This window comes from Neurospora hispaniola (genome assembly GCF_033458365.1).
Source record: "Neurospora hispaniola strain FGSC 10403 chromosome Unknown B0T23scaffold_3, whole genome shotgun sequence".
In the NCBI taxonomy this organism is placed as follows: domain Eukaryota; kingdom Fungi; phylum Ascomycota; class Sordariomycetes; order Sordariales; family Sordariaceae; genus Neurospora; species Neurospora hispaniola.
Genome location: NW_026944408.1, coordinates 34,841 through 50,751, shown reverse-complemented (window position 1 = coordinate 50,751; position 15,911 = coordinate 34,841). Strand labels below are relative to the sequence as shown.

General features: G+C 34.3%; 2 protein-coding genes across 2 annotated transcripts; both read right to left on the bottom strand.

Moving 5' to 3' along the window:
- Window positions 1–317: 317 nt before the first annotated feature.
- Window positions 318–1,425, bottom strand: B0T23DRAFT_101675 (uncharacterized protein). The gene is made up of 3 exons (XM_062831702.1): window positions 1,113–1,425; window positions 921–1,054; window positions 318–852 (listed from the first exon to the last, which is right to left on the bottom strand). The coding sequence occupies exons 1-3, from the start codon at window positions 1,188–1,190 to the stop codon at window positions 444–446; spliced, it is 621 nt and encodes a 206-aa protein (XP_062693534.1). The 5' UTR covers window positions 1,191–1,425; the 3' UTR covers window positions 318–443.
- Window positions 1,426–2,145: 720 nt separating this feature from the next.
- Window positions 2,146–4,621, bottom strand: B0T23DRAFT_101694 (uncharacterized protein). Its single transcript, XM_062831703.1, has 4 exons — window positions 4,426–4,621; window positions 4,204–4,352; window positions 4,045–4,146; window positions 2,146–3,986 (listed from the first exon to the last, which is right to left on the bottom strand). Exons 1-4 carry the CDS (start codon window positions 4,468–4,470, stop codon window positions 2,417–2,419), a joined length of 1,866 nt encoding a protein of 621 aa, XP_062693533.1. The 5' UTR covers window positions 4,471–4,621; the 3' UTR covers window positions 2,146–2,416.
- Between the last annotated feature and the right edge of the window lie 11,290 nt (window positions 4,622–15,911).

Below are 15,911 nucleotides of genomic sequence, written 5' to 3'. Positions count from 1 at the left end.
CAACTTTCCTATGCGTTTTCATAACTGACTAACGCATGATATTACCTGCAAACGCCATTTTCGATAATCAATATGTCATTAATTCCGGTCAATGTCTTTACAATTCGTACTCGGCCCTTTTAACTTATCCTCAAAGCTTTAGGACTATTCGGGATAGATTTCGTCTAGTGTACAATACCAAACGTACCTAGAGGTCTCTACCTACACGGTGTACCGAGTTAACAAATAAACTAGAGGTACGCAGCATCGGACTTGACTGTAGTATTTCGGATCACCGCAAGCTTTGCTTGTCCTTTCCAGCTCGCAAGACATTACAGGGCTGACAATAACCATGCCAGTGCAATCCATGTCCCCATCCACCACGGAACCGCCATCATCCCAGCACCACTCTTCTGCTTCCCTTTCCCCTGATCACTCCCGTTGCCTCCCCCGTTCCCCTTATCCTAGCAAGTATTCAACATGCTATTTAGAGCAGACTTTTCGGCGCTGGTGATGGTCAAAGCCCAGGTATACTTGACCTGCACCCAGGCCTTAGCATAAGTGCAGTAGAAGCTGGTAAGAGGGGGCTTCCAAGCGTCGGGGCTCTTGTCAGACTTGGCCTGGTTGACGTTGTCGGTGACAGCCCACAGCTGGGGCGAGTTGATGTCGTTGGCAAACTGCTGGCGCTTGCTGGTGGTCCAGGCGTTGGCACCGGATACCCAGGCGTTCTTGAGAGGGACCATGTGGTCGATATCGACGTCAGAGGCGGCGGTCCAGACACCACCGTCGTAGGGAGAGGCCCAGGTACCGCTGGTAGCCGAGCAAGCGGAGTTGGTAACGACGTTGGTGCCGTCACGCTTGAGGACGTACTCGCTGGCAGGTGTGTTAGTGGATGTGATACGAAGGGGGTGACACAAAACGTGGAGATGCTCGGAACATACCGGGTGTTGCAAGTACCAGAGATGGTAATCCAGGTGGGGAACAGATCACGCTTGTACTTGCCGTCGTCAACGTAGGGCTTAACGGTCAAGCTGGCGAGCTGGGTCTTGGCGTTGGCGGCAGTGGGAATACCGGGCTGTGATGGTCAGTCTCAAAGCTCCTCTGGCGGGAATGAGCGGGGAGGATAAACGTACAGGGGTGGGCATAGGAGCTGGAGCCGCAAGAACCGACGAGGCGGCCGCCAACAGGGAAGCAACAATGAAGGACTTCATCTTGTCAAAGATCTCCTCGGTATTCCTGGGTGTCGGATAGAGAGGCGTGAGTGGAAGATGAAGATCACGGAAGCATCGACAGCAGATCGCCGAGTCCTTATAACTCCCAGCATGGTTCCCCTGTTCATCAAAGTCAACAAGCAACGTCCTGCAACCCTCCCGGATACGTTGCACTTCGTCCACCTGCACGATATGCACATCTAGGGTAACACGAAATCAGGCACGAACCGCCAACCATTAGGATTGGATCCATCAATGCACATCTCTTTCGACCTTCACTTTCGGTATCTAGCGTGAAACGCAAATAGCGAAAACATGGGAGGGACCAAGACCCCTGATTCGCTCCTCAGATAGACTCTCGATATGCAAACCCGCTCCGACCGTCCAATGCCCAGTACGATGCCCATTAACTTGCTATAACAACTCAGCCATTGCTGATGCAGTACAACCCCGAAACATCCACAGTTCTGTCGCATCCGGGGGTGATGTATAAGTGCCTATTTGGGATTGGCCAGCTAGTCGACCAGTAGATAACCGCGATAAGGCCACGCATCTCTCCATCTGTTCCATCACATATGCACGCGGCAATCTCAGGGGATCGTGGGATGGAAAGTGTGGAGAGAAACGAACTTCCTTTTTCTGTTTCCCAATGATCTGCATCACTTTATCGGTGTCAAGTATCATCGTGGCATGCGCCCTCGCGGGTTAGATCGTTGACAATCAGTTACACCCCGCAGCCAGTTTCCCCTTGAGGTCTTCCCCGCCATGAAAGCATCGCCAACTTCCTATTTCGGAATAAGACGCCGAGCGCGAAGGTACACTAAGCAAACTCAACACCAATCACTGCGACACCAATATGTATGAAGCGTATCTGTGCGACAAAGAAATACCGCAAGTGAGACCCGGAACATCGGGCTTAGTCGAGGACGGTGAGAGGTGAGCTGGGTTTCCCTGCATGGGGAACATCAAGAGCAGAGAAAAAAGGGATGCAGAGAAAGGCGAATCGTGTTCGTGAAAACAAATGACAACCGTACCAGCATGCGCCAGCCCAGCAGGACGAAGCCGCAACAGGCAAGCATGAATTATCGACTGGGGCATCATATCATCAGTCCCAAGCGAGATCCCAAACCGGGGCAAGGACATCTGCATACCTACCGTAGAATCCTACCCACCATTGATGGCAATGTCCTAGGTACCATTACCAACACGTTTCTTGATATCTCCCATTAGGCACTCCCAGGAGCATCGGCCGTCTCCGCCTTGGATGACAAGATCTTATGAGTCGCAGTGTCTGGTGTCTCAATCACAGACTTCGCATCCGCGGCATCAGTCTTGTCGGTGCTAGTGTCCGGTTGGACCTCTGTCTCCGACGACTGGGACGTCTCTGACTTCTTGGAACCCCAAAGACTGTACTTTCCGATGCTCGGTATGTTTGGTATGCCAGGCATGCTCGGCATACTAACGCTGGGCATGGAAACTTTGGGCATCTCCCACTCTGGCATCTCGGGGAGCTTGGATGGAAGATAGGAACGGATGTTGGTTCCTGTCTGCTGGGCGACACCAAACAAGTGTCGCATGTAGGCCTGTTTCTGCTCGCTGATGGCTTTTTTCTTGTCGGTGTCGGCAGTGCCGTTGTCATCCTCCGCGTCTTCAAGGTCGTCAGGCAAGGGCACAAGCGAAGCGGCAGCGGCAATGTCGATAGGTGACTCGTCGGGAACGCCATCGTCGTCAGAGTCGCCCTCGTTGACTTCTTCGCCCATCTTCTTCTCGGCCTCCTTGACCTTCTCCTCCGCAGTCTTCGCTTCTTGGTCTGCTTCATCGATCGCTTTGGCAATCTCCTCTGTCTCGGCAGTCTCGGGCTCGACCGGCTCGGCGAATTTGGGGTCGTCCCAGATGTCAGTCTCGTCCTTGAACCAGTTGACAACCAGTTGGGCAGCTTCGTTAGTCATTCTTTCGTAGCCCCTGTTTTTCTCCGGCTTGAAGAGGTTGACATGTGCTTCAATCTCATCCTTGGCCTCGGGAATGACATGCCTGCTGAAGAGCCCATTGCACGGCTGTCCCTCGCCGGGTATGGCACAGAATGTCCTCTCGGGTACAAAGTAACCACCACTCCAGTACCCATTTTCTCCAAGAGACGCATAAATGTCCTTGATCCCAACTCCCTTCACAGCAGCTAGTCTTTCCAGCCGTCGATTCAGCTCGTTTTGCTTTAATAACGCCCCGACAAAGGTAAAGTGATCAGACAGCCATGCGAAGGACTGTCCGACATTGCCACGGTTGATGTATGCCAGCCCCTGACCGAGCGCATCGACGCTTTGCTGATATCCCTGGACCACATCCTCCTTCTTCAGGTTCTTGACCGTGCGCATGCCCTCGAGGATCTGTTTTCTGTGCATAAAGGCCGCCACACCACCGGCAGCAATGACACCCACCGTCCCTGTACGCACAGCAATCAGCTGCCACGCCTTGAGCGCTGGGTGCGATCGCCGGGGAACCGATATGCTGCGGGAAACGGCCTTGGTAGCGGCCACAGCTGTGCGCTTCGAGGCGAGACTCGCAAGTGTAGCTGGGGCGGCAGCAGTGAGCGCCGTCATGACGTTGAAGACATTGGAAACCTTTTGGTAGTTCGAGAAAGCGCCGTAGACGAACATGGACCGTGCTAGACCATTGTAGGGAGTGTCGAAGGCGAGGATGCCTTGTATCATGGGGAAAATGGGACCGGCCGGGTTTTCGGAGTCGGCGTTGCGGCGGCGTTCGTCGAGAATGCGAAAGAGGGTGTCACTTGCAACAAAACCGCTGTAGGGGGTTAGTAAGGTACCGCAGAAGTACGGAAAGGGACAAGTCGCGGACATACCCCATCGAATGTGCAATTAGAATCACGCCGACATTTCGGTCGGTGGGAGGCCATGGTGCTTGCAGATGTTCCTTTCGAAGTTCCATCACCCGCTCCTTCAGCCTATTGACCGTCAGTTGCTGATACCACAGCGCCTGTTTTGTGTGCTTGTTTGCGTACCATTCTAGGAAAGCTTCGGTGGTCTGGGCCAGCTCTCCTTTGGTCTCGTACTTGGGATAGACGACGGACGCCACATGGTGGTCGACGAGGTTGCTCGTGACAGTATCTTTGAGGTGCTTTGGGAAATCGCGAAAGGTGTCGTCGTCTCCCTGTTGCGGGATGGGTTAGCGAAACTGTGGGCTGCTGTCACAAGATGATTGGGAATGAATAGGAGAAGCAGACTTTGAAGCCGTGAATAAAGCAGAGCAGCAGGATGCGCTTCGTCATGATGCAATGTTCTCAGAGACGGGAAAGCGAGATGCGACGGCAGAAGCAAAGTGGAATGCTTCAATTGATCGGTAGGTAGCAGGGTATCGCCGATAGCTAGATAAGGTAGTTGGATGATACTAGGATAGATGAGGAAGCGAAAAAACGTGTGATGGATGTCGAGTAAGAGGATGACGCAGTGACGGAGAGGCGAAGGGTAATAGGCGCGACACACCCACACGGTGAGATGTGGTATTCAGCCCATTTCTTCCAGTGCAATCGAGTTCGAGTCGGTGCGACCAGCGATTTCCAGGTTTTGCGCAATGTTCGTGTTTCCGGGACGACCACCTGAACAGTTTGGAAGCTGCGGACTGGTTCCAAACGAGTCACATGTCGCGGGGGCTATTGAAGTTGCCTCTCAATATTGGAAGCGGGAAGAGTTGCGCAGACGTCATCGGTTTAAGAGCATCTGCAACCTCTCTAGTTACCCCGCACCGTCGCTGAAAATTGTTGGAGCGTTTCTAATGTATCTAGATACCTATGGAGAGGGATTAAAGTTTCCTATTATTTTTATTATAAAGTAAAAATACTTTAAAGTAATTTAATTATTATATTTTAATATTTTTTACTAAATAAATATCAATATACTTTGTATTTAAAGGATAGGTTCTATTCTAGTATTTAATATTTATATTAAAATGGAGCAAAAACCACACCAACACGAAAAGCACCCTACTATACCTAAATATAGCGAGGAGCAGATTTGGAGTTGAATATGGCTTTCGTCCTTAGGAATTGAGATAGAGTAATAAAGTTACAATTTATTAATTACTACTAAAGATTAACGAGAAGGATAAGATTCTCTTTATTAGTCCTAAGTTAGTTAAATAGGTTTAGGAGTTAGTTCTTTCGTTAGAGGGGTTATTAAACTTACTATCGCGAGGGCGTTCAACAATAATTTTATAGTATAGGAGCGGGACTTTTTAGTCTATTCTTAAAGATAGGTATTATTTAATCTAATTTAGAGTGCCTGCCTTCCTCTCTCTTTTCGGTCGGGATCTCCTCCTTATATCCCTTTTCTATTTATTATATTCCTAGGGTCCCGTCCAACTAGTATAATAGATCTACTCCTTAATGAACAATGAGCTAAGGCCCTAATGCCTCTACTATTATAGGTAAAGGGTAGGTAGTAGATGTGATTATACGTAATTGTACGAAGGAGAAAGGAAGAGAAGTGCAGCCGAGTACCTAGAAGGTTGGCTTTATGAAGGTAACCGCCGGCGGGTTTGATAGACCCGCGGCGGGTAGCGTTCTAACTAATTAGCTGCCGGTAATAGTCGGCTTGCCGGCGGTAATAATAGCGTACGGCAATCTTAGAAATTACTATATACTAACACTAAATATAAAGTATATAAGTTAACCCTATAATACTTCCCTAGATTAAAAGAAATTATATAATTAATTAATATTATATAAAATAATAAAAATCCCTATTAAACAAACGGTCCGCTCTTAAAAAATCTTTACTACCGTTAGTAATTATCGTTATAACCTCCGCCGCGGAGCTAAAACCTCTTATTCTACCTCCTTCTCCTTCTCCTTCCGCTTTTTCTCCGCCGCCGCCCAAGCCGGTAAATATAATACTTCCGGGTATCCATTATAGAAGGCCCGTACTATATTAGGGGCTATAAATATATTAGTACGTAGTTGCTATAATAGTGTGTGCGGGGGTGCCTAGACTATAAAATATTCCCAACGGCCCTTATCGTTCTTTTAATATTTATTTATTCTTTTAAATTCGTATTCGATAGAATCCTCCCTATTGTCGGTCCTCCTTATAGTCCGGCTATAGTTAATATAAATATTCTATTCCTCCGAATTTATTTATCCTAGGAGACCCTCTTTATCCTATAGTCTAACTTTATTAATATAGAATATTAGGTTATACTTTATATTAATTAGAAATTTAAACGTTATTTAATAGCTATTTATTTTAAGGATTTTAAAAAGGTTTTTAAAGAAAGGTATAAATTTAATATAGGGGCGGTTAATATTGAAATTCTTAGTATTAAGAAGGACTTTATCTCCTACCTTATATTTTAAGGCGTTCGATTATTGAATATTTATATTATTTTCGTAACGCTATTATACTTAATAGGTTTAATTAATAATAAAGTTTAAGACTTTTTTAAAATAATCGGCCAATTTATTAATTTTGAAGTATTCTATTTATTATATTATTAATATTTCTAGCGGGTATAATTTTACCGGTTTAATGCCTATATAGGGGTAAAATCTATAATTAGCGAAGAAAGGAGAAATATTAGTAGTTTTAGATACTAGATTATTATTAATAAATTCCGCGATTAATAACTAATTTACTTAATTATTCTAAACCTAATTAATATAAAGACGTAAATATTTTTCTATTTCTATATTAATACGTTTAATTTAATTATTAGTAATAGAGTAGAAAGCGGAGGAGGGTTTAAAAATAACTTTTAATTATAATAATAAAACTTTTTAGAATTATAAAATAAATTAAATATTACAATCGGAAATAATAGAATCTAGTAAACTATAAATACTATAAACTTTTTTAATAAAACGCTTTACTAATTTTTTTATTATTAGGCTAATAGTAGGGATATAGTACCTTATTTTAATTAAATGGTTAATAATAATTATAATATATTTAAATTCTTATTCGCAGTGTAAGTATAGAGTTAGCAGAATAATATAATCAATAAAAATATTCTTTTATAGTACGAATAATACTATTAACGGTTTTAAAAAATTATAGGGGGTATATTATAATAGCTTAGACTTAATATATACCAAATACACTTTATAATATAATTTAATAGTAGTATATATCCCTAGTTAAAAGAAGGATTGTAATAATAATAAATAGGTTTTTTTACGGTCCAGGTATCCGGCTAATAGCGAATTATAAATATAGTAGAGGAATAAAAGGTAAAGTTCTATATTAGTAGGATCGATGAGGATAGTACTACGAAAGTATACCTATCTTTAAATTATTTAGTATTCGGCGAATAGGACCCTCTTTATATAATCTTTAACTTTTTTAAATTATATTTAGCGGTTAGGGTTAAATAAATAAGTAATAATATTTTATAGAATAATTAATTTTTTATAACCTTCTATTATTAAATCATCTATCGACCTTTCGTCCAAAGTCTCTAATTTACAAATATATTCAGTACCGACGGGGACTTCTTTACTTCTATCCTTTAAAATAAAAATTCTATTAATAAAAATATTATAATTAAATAAAACTTTATTCCTAATTAATAATTGTTTATTAATTTTATTTTTAAATAAATCCTCCGGCTTCCTATTTAGTATATTGGGACGTATTTATAGTAACCCGGGGCGATATTTAATAATAAAATTAAAACGAGAGAGAAAATAAAATTAATATATATAATAGGGAGTAAGTTATTTATTAATTGTAAAGGTTTTTAAACTTTTATAGTCGGTTAGAACTTTAAAAGGTTCTTAGGCTCCTTCTAATTTAGGGCATTACTCTTTGAAGGCTTTAATAATAGCTAATAATTCCTTATTGTAAATATTATAATTATATTTAACCGAGGAATACCGCTAACTAAAATAAACAACCGGGTATAAAATACCCTCTTTATTATATTAGGATAGAATACTACTATAAACCTAATTTGCAATATCTATTTTAATAACGGTCTATTTTAATTAATTATAAATCCGGAATACTAAATTATTATTAAAAGCCTTCTTAAAAACTTTAAAAGACCTTTAATAACGGTCGGTTTATTATTATTCCGCCGATTTCTTTATTAATTCGTATGATAGACCGGCGATAATCGAAAAATATTTAATAAATCGTCGGTAGAAATTAGTAAAACTTAAGAAATACTATAGTACCCTCTTAATTTCTAGAGCCTCCTAAGTTATAATAGTAAATATTTTATTAAAATTTATTTCAAATCCTCCTAGGGTAATAATTAAATTAAAATATTTTATCCTTATAATATAGAATTCGTATTTATTAATATCAATTTGTAGCCTAATTCGGATTATCCGTCGTAGGACTTCCCTAATATAATTTTCGTAGTCTTCTTCGTTATTTAAATAGATTAGGACGTTATTAAAATATACTATCGTATATATATTAAGGATATTGTATAGGATATTATTAATATAGTTTTAGAAGGTTCCTAAAGCCCCTTAGAGGCTAAATAAATAAATAATAAATTTATAGAAATTGAAATAAATAATAAAAATAATAAATTATTTATATCCTTCCTTTATACAAATCCTATTAAATATAGCAATTACATCGAACTTAATAAAAATTTTTACGCAATAAATAATATTAAAGGTCTCTTTAATTAATAGGAGCGGGTAATATATTTTTAATATTATATTATTAATACTATAATAATTAATATAAATACGGATATTACCGCCGGACTTCTTTATTAAAAGGATAGGAAACGCGGCTACAAATTGTAATAGGTAAATAAAATTTTTTCTCAAATTCTTATTAATCTATTTTTTAACGACGACGGCTTCGATTAGGGATATACGACACGGGCGTACATTAAAGGGGGTTACTCCCAATTAGAATTTAATTTTATAATTATATAAATAGTTAAGCGGGACCTCTTTAATTAATAATAGGAAGAAGGCTATTACCTTATTAATATATTATTATTCCTCCAATTCCTTTAAAATAGTAAGAATTTCATCCTTTATTTGAATTAAATAGTCGGCCTTATTAAGAAATTTCTTCGTATCTTTATTAGAGATTTTAACTAAGTATATATAATAAATTATTTCCTTATAGAATAGAGCGTTTTCGTCGAGGTTTCTAGTAAAGTAAATTACTTTAATAAGGACTATAGCTTTTTTAAATTTTTTGGAAGAGTAAATATTAATTAGATTATATAAGTTATTTACTACTTAGAGTTTGAATATTTCTCACCTTTAGGTTTCCTAATTAGGATTTTTCTCCCCCCTTTAACTTCCCAATTAGGATTTTTCTCGCCTTTCTCACTTCCCATTAGAGGATAGGTAGGGAAAACTCCACTCTGCCCACACGTTAATTCTAATATTTATAGCAAAATGATTTCCAAACGCAATAAAACTTACGGAAATATATACAATACTAAAAAAACTATATTATAAATTAGAGATAGTCTACGCAATTCTCCTATATTATTTTTAATATAATATAGTACGAATTATTATAATAAATAGAATTATAAATAGGTAGCTTCTATATATTAATTATAATACTTAATTAATAGGCTAGTAGGTCCTACGTACATAGTAAGGGATAGTAGCTTTTTAATAAAACCCTTAATTACTTATATACAATTTTATAGCCTAGTTTTGCAGTAATACGAAAATTGGCTGCCTCCTAAGGTCCCCGGTTTTTACTATTGTCCGTATTAAAGAAATAGGAAATAAATTCGTTAACTTATACCTAACTTCAGCGGTTGCCGGCTACTAAGTACGGTAGTATTAGTGTTAGTTCAAGGTTTTATACGGTCCTATTATAAAAAAAATCCTTTATTTTGTTATAGTAAAATATTAGTAGCTCCTCTCTCGCTACTACGGAGGGTTGTAGCTCCGGGTATTTTTTATTCTCTTTAAGTAATTTTTATTATATATTGAAATTAAATTAGCGAATAATAATATAGGTTAAAATATATAACTAAATATTTCGTAAAGTGTTTTACCGTTTTTTATCCTCCTCGTAGTATGCTACTACTACTTCCGGCGGGTCGGTTATATTATAATCGATAAACTATTTATTAAATTGTATAATTTAGACCCGTATGCCTAAGGAATCCCGAATTGCCTTTATATAGTAGCAATATTTATAGTAGATTAGAAAATTACTAATTAGGAATTAGTTAATTACGTCTAGTATAAACCGTTAATATTACTAGTAGAATAATTGTAGTAACTACTACCTAAAGCTATAACGCATTATTATTTCAAATATACCTAAACTATAGCGGGAATATAAATAGCTATTTTCGCCTCTCCTACTACTACTTCTAATTACCTCTACCTCTTCCTACTATTTCTATACCTTACCAAAAAGTAACGGCTATTGATAAATAAATCCGCCGCTATAGTAATATCGAAGCCTTCGTAAGGCTGCAATTATAGCTATTATTTATAGGAGCGATATAAATATTATTGTACTTCTATAAATATATTCGAATAAAAGGTAATAATAGTTAATTTAGGCGGAAAGGAAATTAGCGATTTACTATATTAGGATAGTGAACTATAGTAATATTTTAATTCGTTCGGTATTATTATTCTAATTATACTTAGTAGAATTAGTACGGCTATTCGCTAATTTCTTTTATTTTTCTTTAATATACGAAAAAAACTTTAGAGAGATTTAATGTTCCTTTTAAATATTATATAATATACTAACTATATTGGTTAAATTGTTGGCCGCCCTTCGCTTTATCTATAAATACTTTATTAGAGAAGCGGTAAGGTTGGTAATAACGGCCTTACTATTCTATTAGAATTAGTAGATATAAAGTGGGTTGAAAGTAAGATATTTGTACGTAGGTAAAGTAAATATATAGTAACTAGCGGCGTTGAACGGCGCTTTAATAATATTATATAATTATATATACTATAGTAGAAAAATGCGTTTTAAAATATCTAATTTTTAGGCGGTACCGTCTTGATTTCTAATGTTAATTCGACATTTAATGTTGAATACCCTATAATATAGGGGGTAACTGTTATAAGATAAGAAATTTTTAAAAAAAAAAAAAAAAAAAATTTAGAATTTTTTTTTTATTTAATCCTTCTTTCCTAAAATCCCTTTTCTCTAGAGCTATATAGGCTATAATTTTGAATAAAGATTCTATAAATAATTTAGCTTAGTGGTTAAGTAGTTAAGAAAAGAGTTTTTTTTTTTAAAGTTTTGAGTTCGATTTCTGTTCGTAATTATTTTTTTAGAGTTAAAAAAAAAAGGAAAAAAGATTTAGAAGTCTTACCTCTAGAATAGTAGTCCTCTAGGGACCTCTACCCTTCTAGAAATTAAAAGGTAAAGTACTTAGAAGATTACCTATTTTTTTTTAATTATAGGATATTTAATATTGGATATTAAATTAATATTAGAAATTAAATTAATATTAAAAGTTTTAGTCTAAAATAATATAATCTTTATATCTATTCTTAAATTAAATATCTATATCGAAGGGCGTAGATTCCTAGTACGGTAGATAAGGCTAACCATTTATTTGTAACTCCTAGGGTAGGTAGTAATTATAATGTTCTTATAACCGGAAATAATTATTTAAGGATAATAAATTATTATAGGAAGTTAGTAAAATTAGTTAGTTAGAGCGAAGATTTTATTCGTATAGCGAAATTCTACTTCGTTTAAATCCGATACTACCTTTTTAATTTAAGGGCGGCCTTTCTTTTTTAATATAATCGCTACGTTAATTATAACCGTATTTACAATTTATTAGCGCCTAATTGTAATATAGGATACGAAGTAATAAATATACTAGAAGTACGTAAATATAGTATTGTTATAATTAATAATTTATTTACTAAGGTTTAAATAAAATGTGTTACTTTTGTAGTGGGCGGGATTGAGTGTATTAAGGAATTTTTTCTTAATGTTCCTAGTATATTCTTTGAAAGTTTTGTTAATAATTGCTACAATTTCTAAGGGATAATTATAATTAACCGTCTAGTAATTGGATATAAAAGCCGTTTTCTTATTCTTAATATCGAAGAATAGTTGCTAGTCTTTAAAAATATTGTACGTAATTAAGTCTTTAAATATAAGATTGTCGATACGTTTTTGGATAATTTATTATAAAGGGTTGAAGAAACGTAACTATATTATTTAGGTTACTATAACTATTTAGTAAATATTATAATAGGGTAATAAAAAACCCCTTTACCTATTACTTTCCTCCTTATTAATATTAGTATTACTACTATCTATTATTTATCAGCGGCTACCTTCCTTAAGTACGTATATAATATTAATTACCCTCATTCTCGAAAGAGGACCGTAAACCTCTATATTATAATCCTTCCGAATAAATTTGAAAGCCGGTAATATAATATTATTAGTCCAATATATTATATTTTGTATAGAAGTAATATTCTTTAGTAATAGCCCGTTATTACTAATTTAAAGCCTTGGTACCTACCTTTACGACCGTTTGGAAAAACTAGCGTCGGGTTCGAAGGTAGTAGGGTTATTACTATTACCTATTTGAATATTACTATTAATTTATATTCTAATATAATAATATATCCGGGGAAAGAATATATATAGAAGAGTATAAAACTATGTTTCAATATAGGGAAAAGCGTAATAAGGATTTTAGTATAGTAGGTAGAATTCCTAATAGTTCCGGTTTTTAATAAAAATATTCAATTATAAATATATTTAAATATAGTAGGGTATTTCTCTTATTAGTTTATTTTTCGAATTTATAGTAATAGAAGTATATATAAACTTTAATTTTAAAAAAAGAGACGAAAAAAGATTGAATTATTTCGTTGCTCGTTAGCTTTTAGAAGGCTGCCTAATAAATTAATTTATCGGCCTACTTTATTATATAAGGGTTAGAGTTAATTATAAATTAAGGTTAGAGTTAATAGTAAGTTAGGTATAAGGTTAGTAATAAATTAGTATTATAGAGAGTAAATTAGCAATAAATTGGGTAGGGTATTGCGGAGGGTTAGGGTTGGTAGTAAATTAGAGTATTATAGAGGGTTAGGGTTGGTAGTGAGTTAGGGTATTACGGAGGGTTAGGGTTGGTAGTAAATTGGGGTTAGGGTTGGCAATGAGTTGGGGTTAATTGTAAATATTAAATCTAGACTGAGGTACCTCTATTTACAGTAGCGGCTCTATATTAACTTCTTAGTAACGAACGTTTTAAATATATTAATTTAGTTGTACGAAATATAATAAAATACGCCGTATTTATTAAAAAGCTTAGTAGTATTCGTACCCTCAACTTTAATTTCGTATTCTTTATTAAATTCTTTTATAGTAAGGGTTAGGGTACTTCTTAGTAATTTCTACAAATAGGTAACTATAGTGCGAATAATATATACCTAGGCATAGTAGTATCGTTTTAGTTACTAGACATTTTAAAGTATATAGCCACTTTATAAGTATTAAAAAGATGTACGCATATAAGTAAGTCCCTTTGCCTTTTTAATTAACGATAACTTAATTAGGTAAAGGGTACAAATTAATAGTAATTATAAATAATTTCTTATAACCAAATGTACTATTATATTTACAATATTAATTATTAATATTAATAAAAGAATATTTGCATAACTATTAATTTATTTAATAAAATAACTCTTTAATTACTTGTTTGTAATTAAGTATGTTATAAAGTTGGGTATTTTTAAGTATAATGTATAGGGTACCCTTTATTTATAATGGTAAATAAAAATGAAAAACGAAAAATATAGTAAGAAAGGGGAAATTATCCCGGCTAGCCGTCTAATATTAATCTATAAACATATTATTAGGGGACGTATTACTAGCCCGACGTAATATAAATACTAGTTTATTATTATAAAGAGTACTGCTAATTACTGTATATAGACGGCTGGCCGGGTTAGTTTCCCCCTTTCTTACTATATTTTTTATTTTTCATTTTTATTTACTATTATAAATAAAGGGTACCTTATATATTATATTTAAAAATACCCAACTTTATAATATGTTTAGTTGCGAATAAGTAATTAAAGAGTTATTTTATTAAATGAATTAATAATTATGTAAATATTCTTTTATTAATATTAATAATTAATATTATAAATATAATAGTATATTTAGTTATAAGAAATTATTTATAACTACTATTAATTTGTACCCTTTACCTAATTTAGCTTTTAATAGGGTAAGGTTGTATTATTTATAGTATTCTCTATTAAATATCCGTTTAATAGAAATTTAATTTTCTTACTTTTATTTACTATTAGTCTCCGAATTTAATTAACTTCAGTATATTAATTTCAATTATTACTTACTTCTACTTTATCCCTATCCTTTATACTCCTAACTCTAAATATTATTAATATAGGCCAAATCGGCTCTTAGGGTTATTAATTAATTAATATCTAATTTTTAGCGTAGGTATATTAAAGTAGGAAGAATCGAATTTATAATACTTTGGGGTAGCGATACATCCTTTAGTAATATACTTATTTAATATTTTAAAGAAGGAGATTAGAGGGAGAATAATATAGGAAATATATAAAAAATATAGTACTACTATTAAGTACTAATTATATAATACCTATTATATAGTACCTTATTAGAAGTTTATACCCTAGGCCGCCTTTATTAGTTTTACTTATTCACTAGCACTCCCTTTTAGGTATTTAGGCTACTTTAATTTCCGTTTTCCCTTTTCCGTTAAACAATTCTAGAATTAAACCTTTTTTATTATCGCTTTTTCAGCCTCTAATATATTTACTATATATTTTACTAATCTTAATAAAATATTAAAAACTATACTTATTTCAGCCTCCGGTTAATACTACTGAGTATATTAAAGTAAATACTTTATAAATTGGGAGATTTTAGAAGATATGAGAGAAATATAAATAAAAATATAAATATAGTTTAAAAGAGAATTTAATTAATATTTAGCCTAGTAATAGGGGGGTATATACTTAAGAATCCGTAAAGAATTAATAAGTTATTCAGTACTACTTTTATTTTTATTCGACCTCTTTTAACTTACTTATATTTAGAAAATTAGAATAGATCTACGTATAGATAGAATTTTTATATAAAAAGAGTAGCTATAAAATATTATTATATAGTTATTATATATAGGTTTTCGCTATAGTAATATAATAGCTCCGAATATTACTTTAGGTAGTATAGTAGTATTAGGAATATAATTATAGTAGTTATAGAAGTATAAATATAATATATAATATACTAAAATTTTAATAGGGATTTTCCAATCGTTCTACTTTATTATAATTAATTATATTTAACTATTAAATACTCTATATAGTATAGGATTATACAAATTTATAGTATCTTTACATTGTAATATTTACCCTATAATACCCGAAATATAAATAATAATTCTATATAATTAAAGTTAGTACGTATATTTAATTAATAAATTTAATAGAATATTAGGAGAATTTTATACGTACTATAACGACCTAATATATAATAATTTTTTATTAATTAAAAATAGGCTAAAGAGAAGAAAAGGGAAAGGATATTAGAACTTTATTTAAATTAACTTTAAATAGGTAAAAATATATATTTATCGGTTAAATAAATTTATTTTGCTAGCCAACCAACTCTTATCGTCCCTTTAAAGATATTAATTTAGGAATTAAAATAAAGATAATTAAAATTTTACTTAAGAATATAATAAGTAATAATG

Excerpts from the sequence above, each read along its gene's own strand:
- B0T23DRAFT_101675 (XM_062831702.1), bottom strand. The coding sequence starts at position 1,190 with ATGAAGTCCTTCATTGTTGCTTCCCTGTTGGCGGCCGCCTCGTCGGTT. Across the intron at positions 1,055-1,112 it reads CAGCTCCTATGCCCACCCCT|CCCGGTATTCCCACTGCCGC; the intron begins GTACGTTTATCC and ends TGACCATCACAG. Across the intron at positions 853-920 it reads TCTGGTACTTGCAACACCCG|CGAGTACGTCCTCAAGCGTG; the intron begins GTATGTTCCGAG and ends CACACCTGCCAG.
- B0T23DRAFT_101694 (XM_062831703.1), bottom strand. The coding sequence starts at position 4,470 with ATGACGAAGCGCATCCTGCTGCTCTGCTTTATTCACGGCTTCAAA. Across the intron at positions 4,353-4,425 it reads GCTTTATTCACGGCTTCAAA|GGAGACGACGACACCTTTCG; the intron begins GTCTGCTTCTCC and ends ATCCCGCAACAG. Across the intron at positions 4,147-4,203 it reads ACCGAAGCTTTCCTAGAATG|GCTGAAGGAGCGGGTGATGG; the intron begins GTACGCAAACAA and ends GACGGTCAATAG.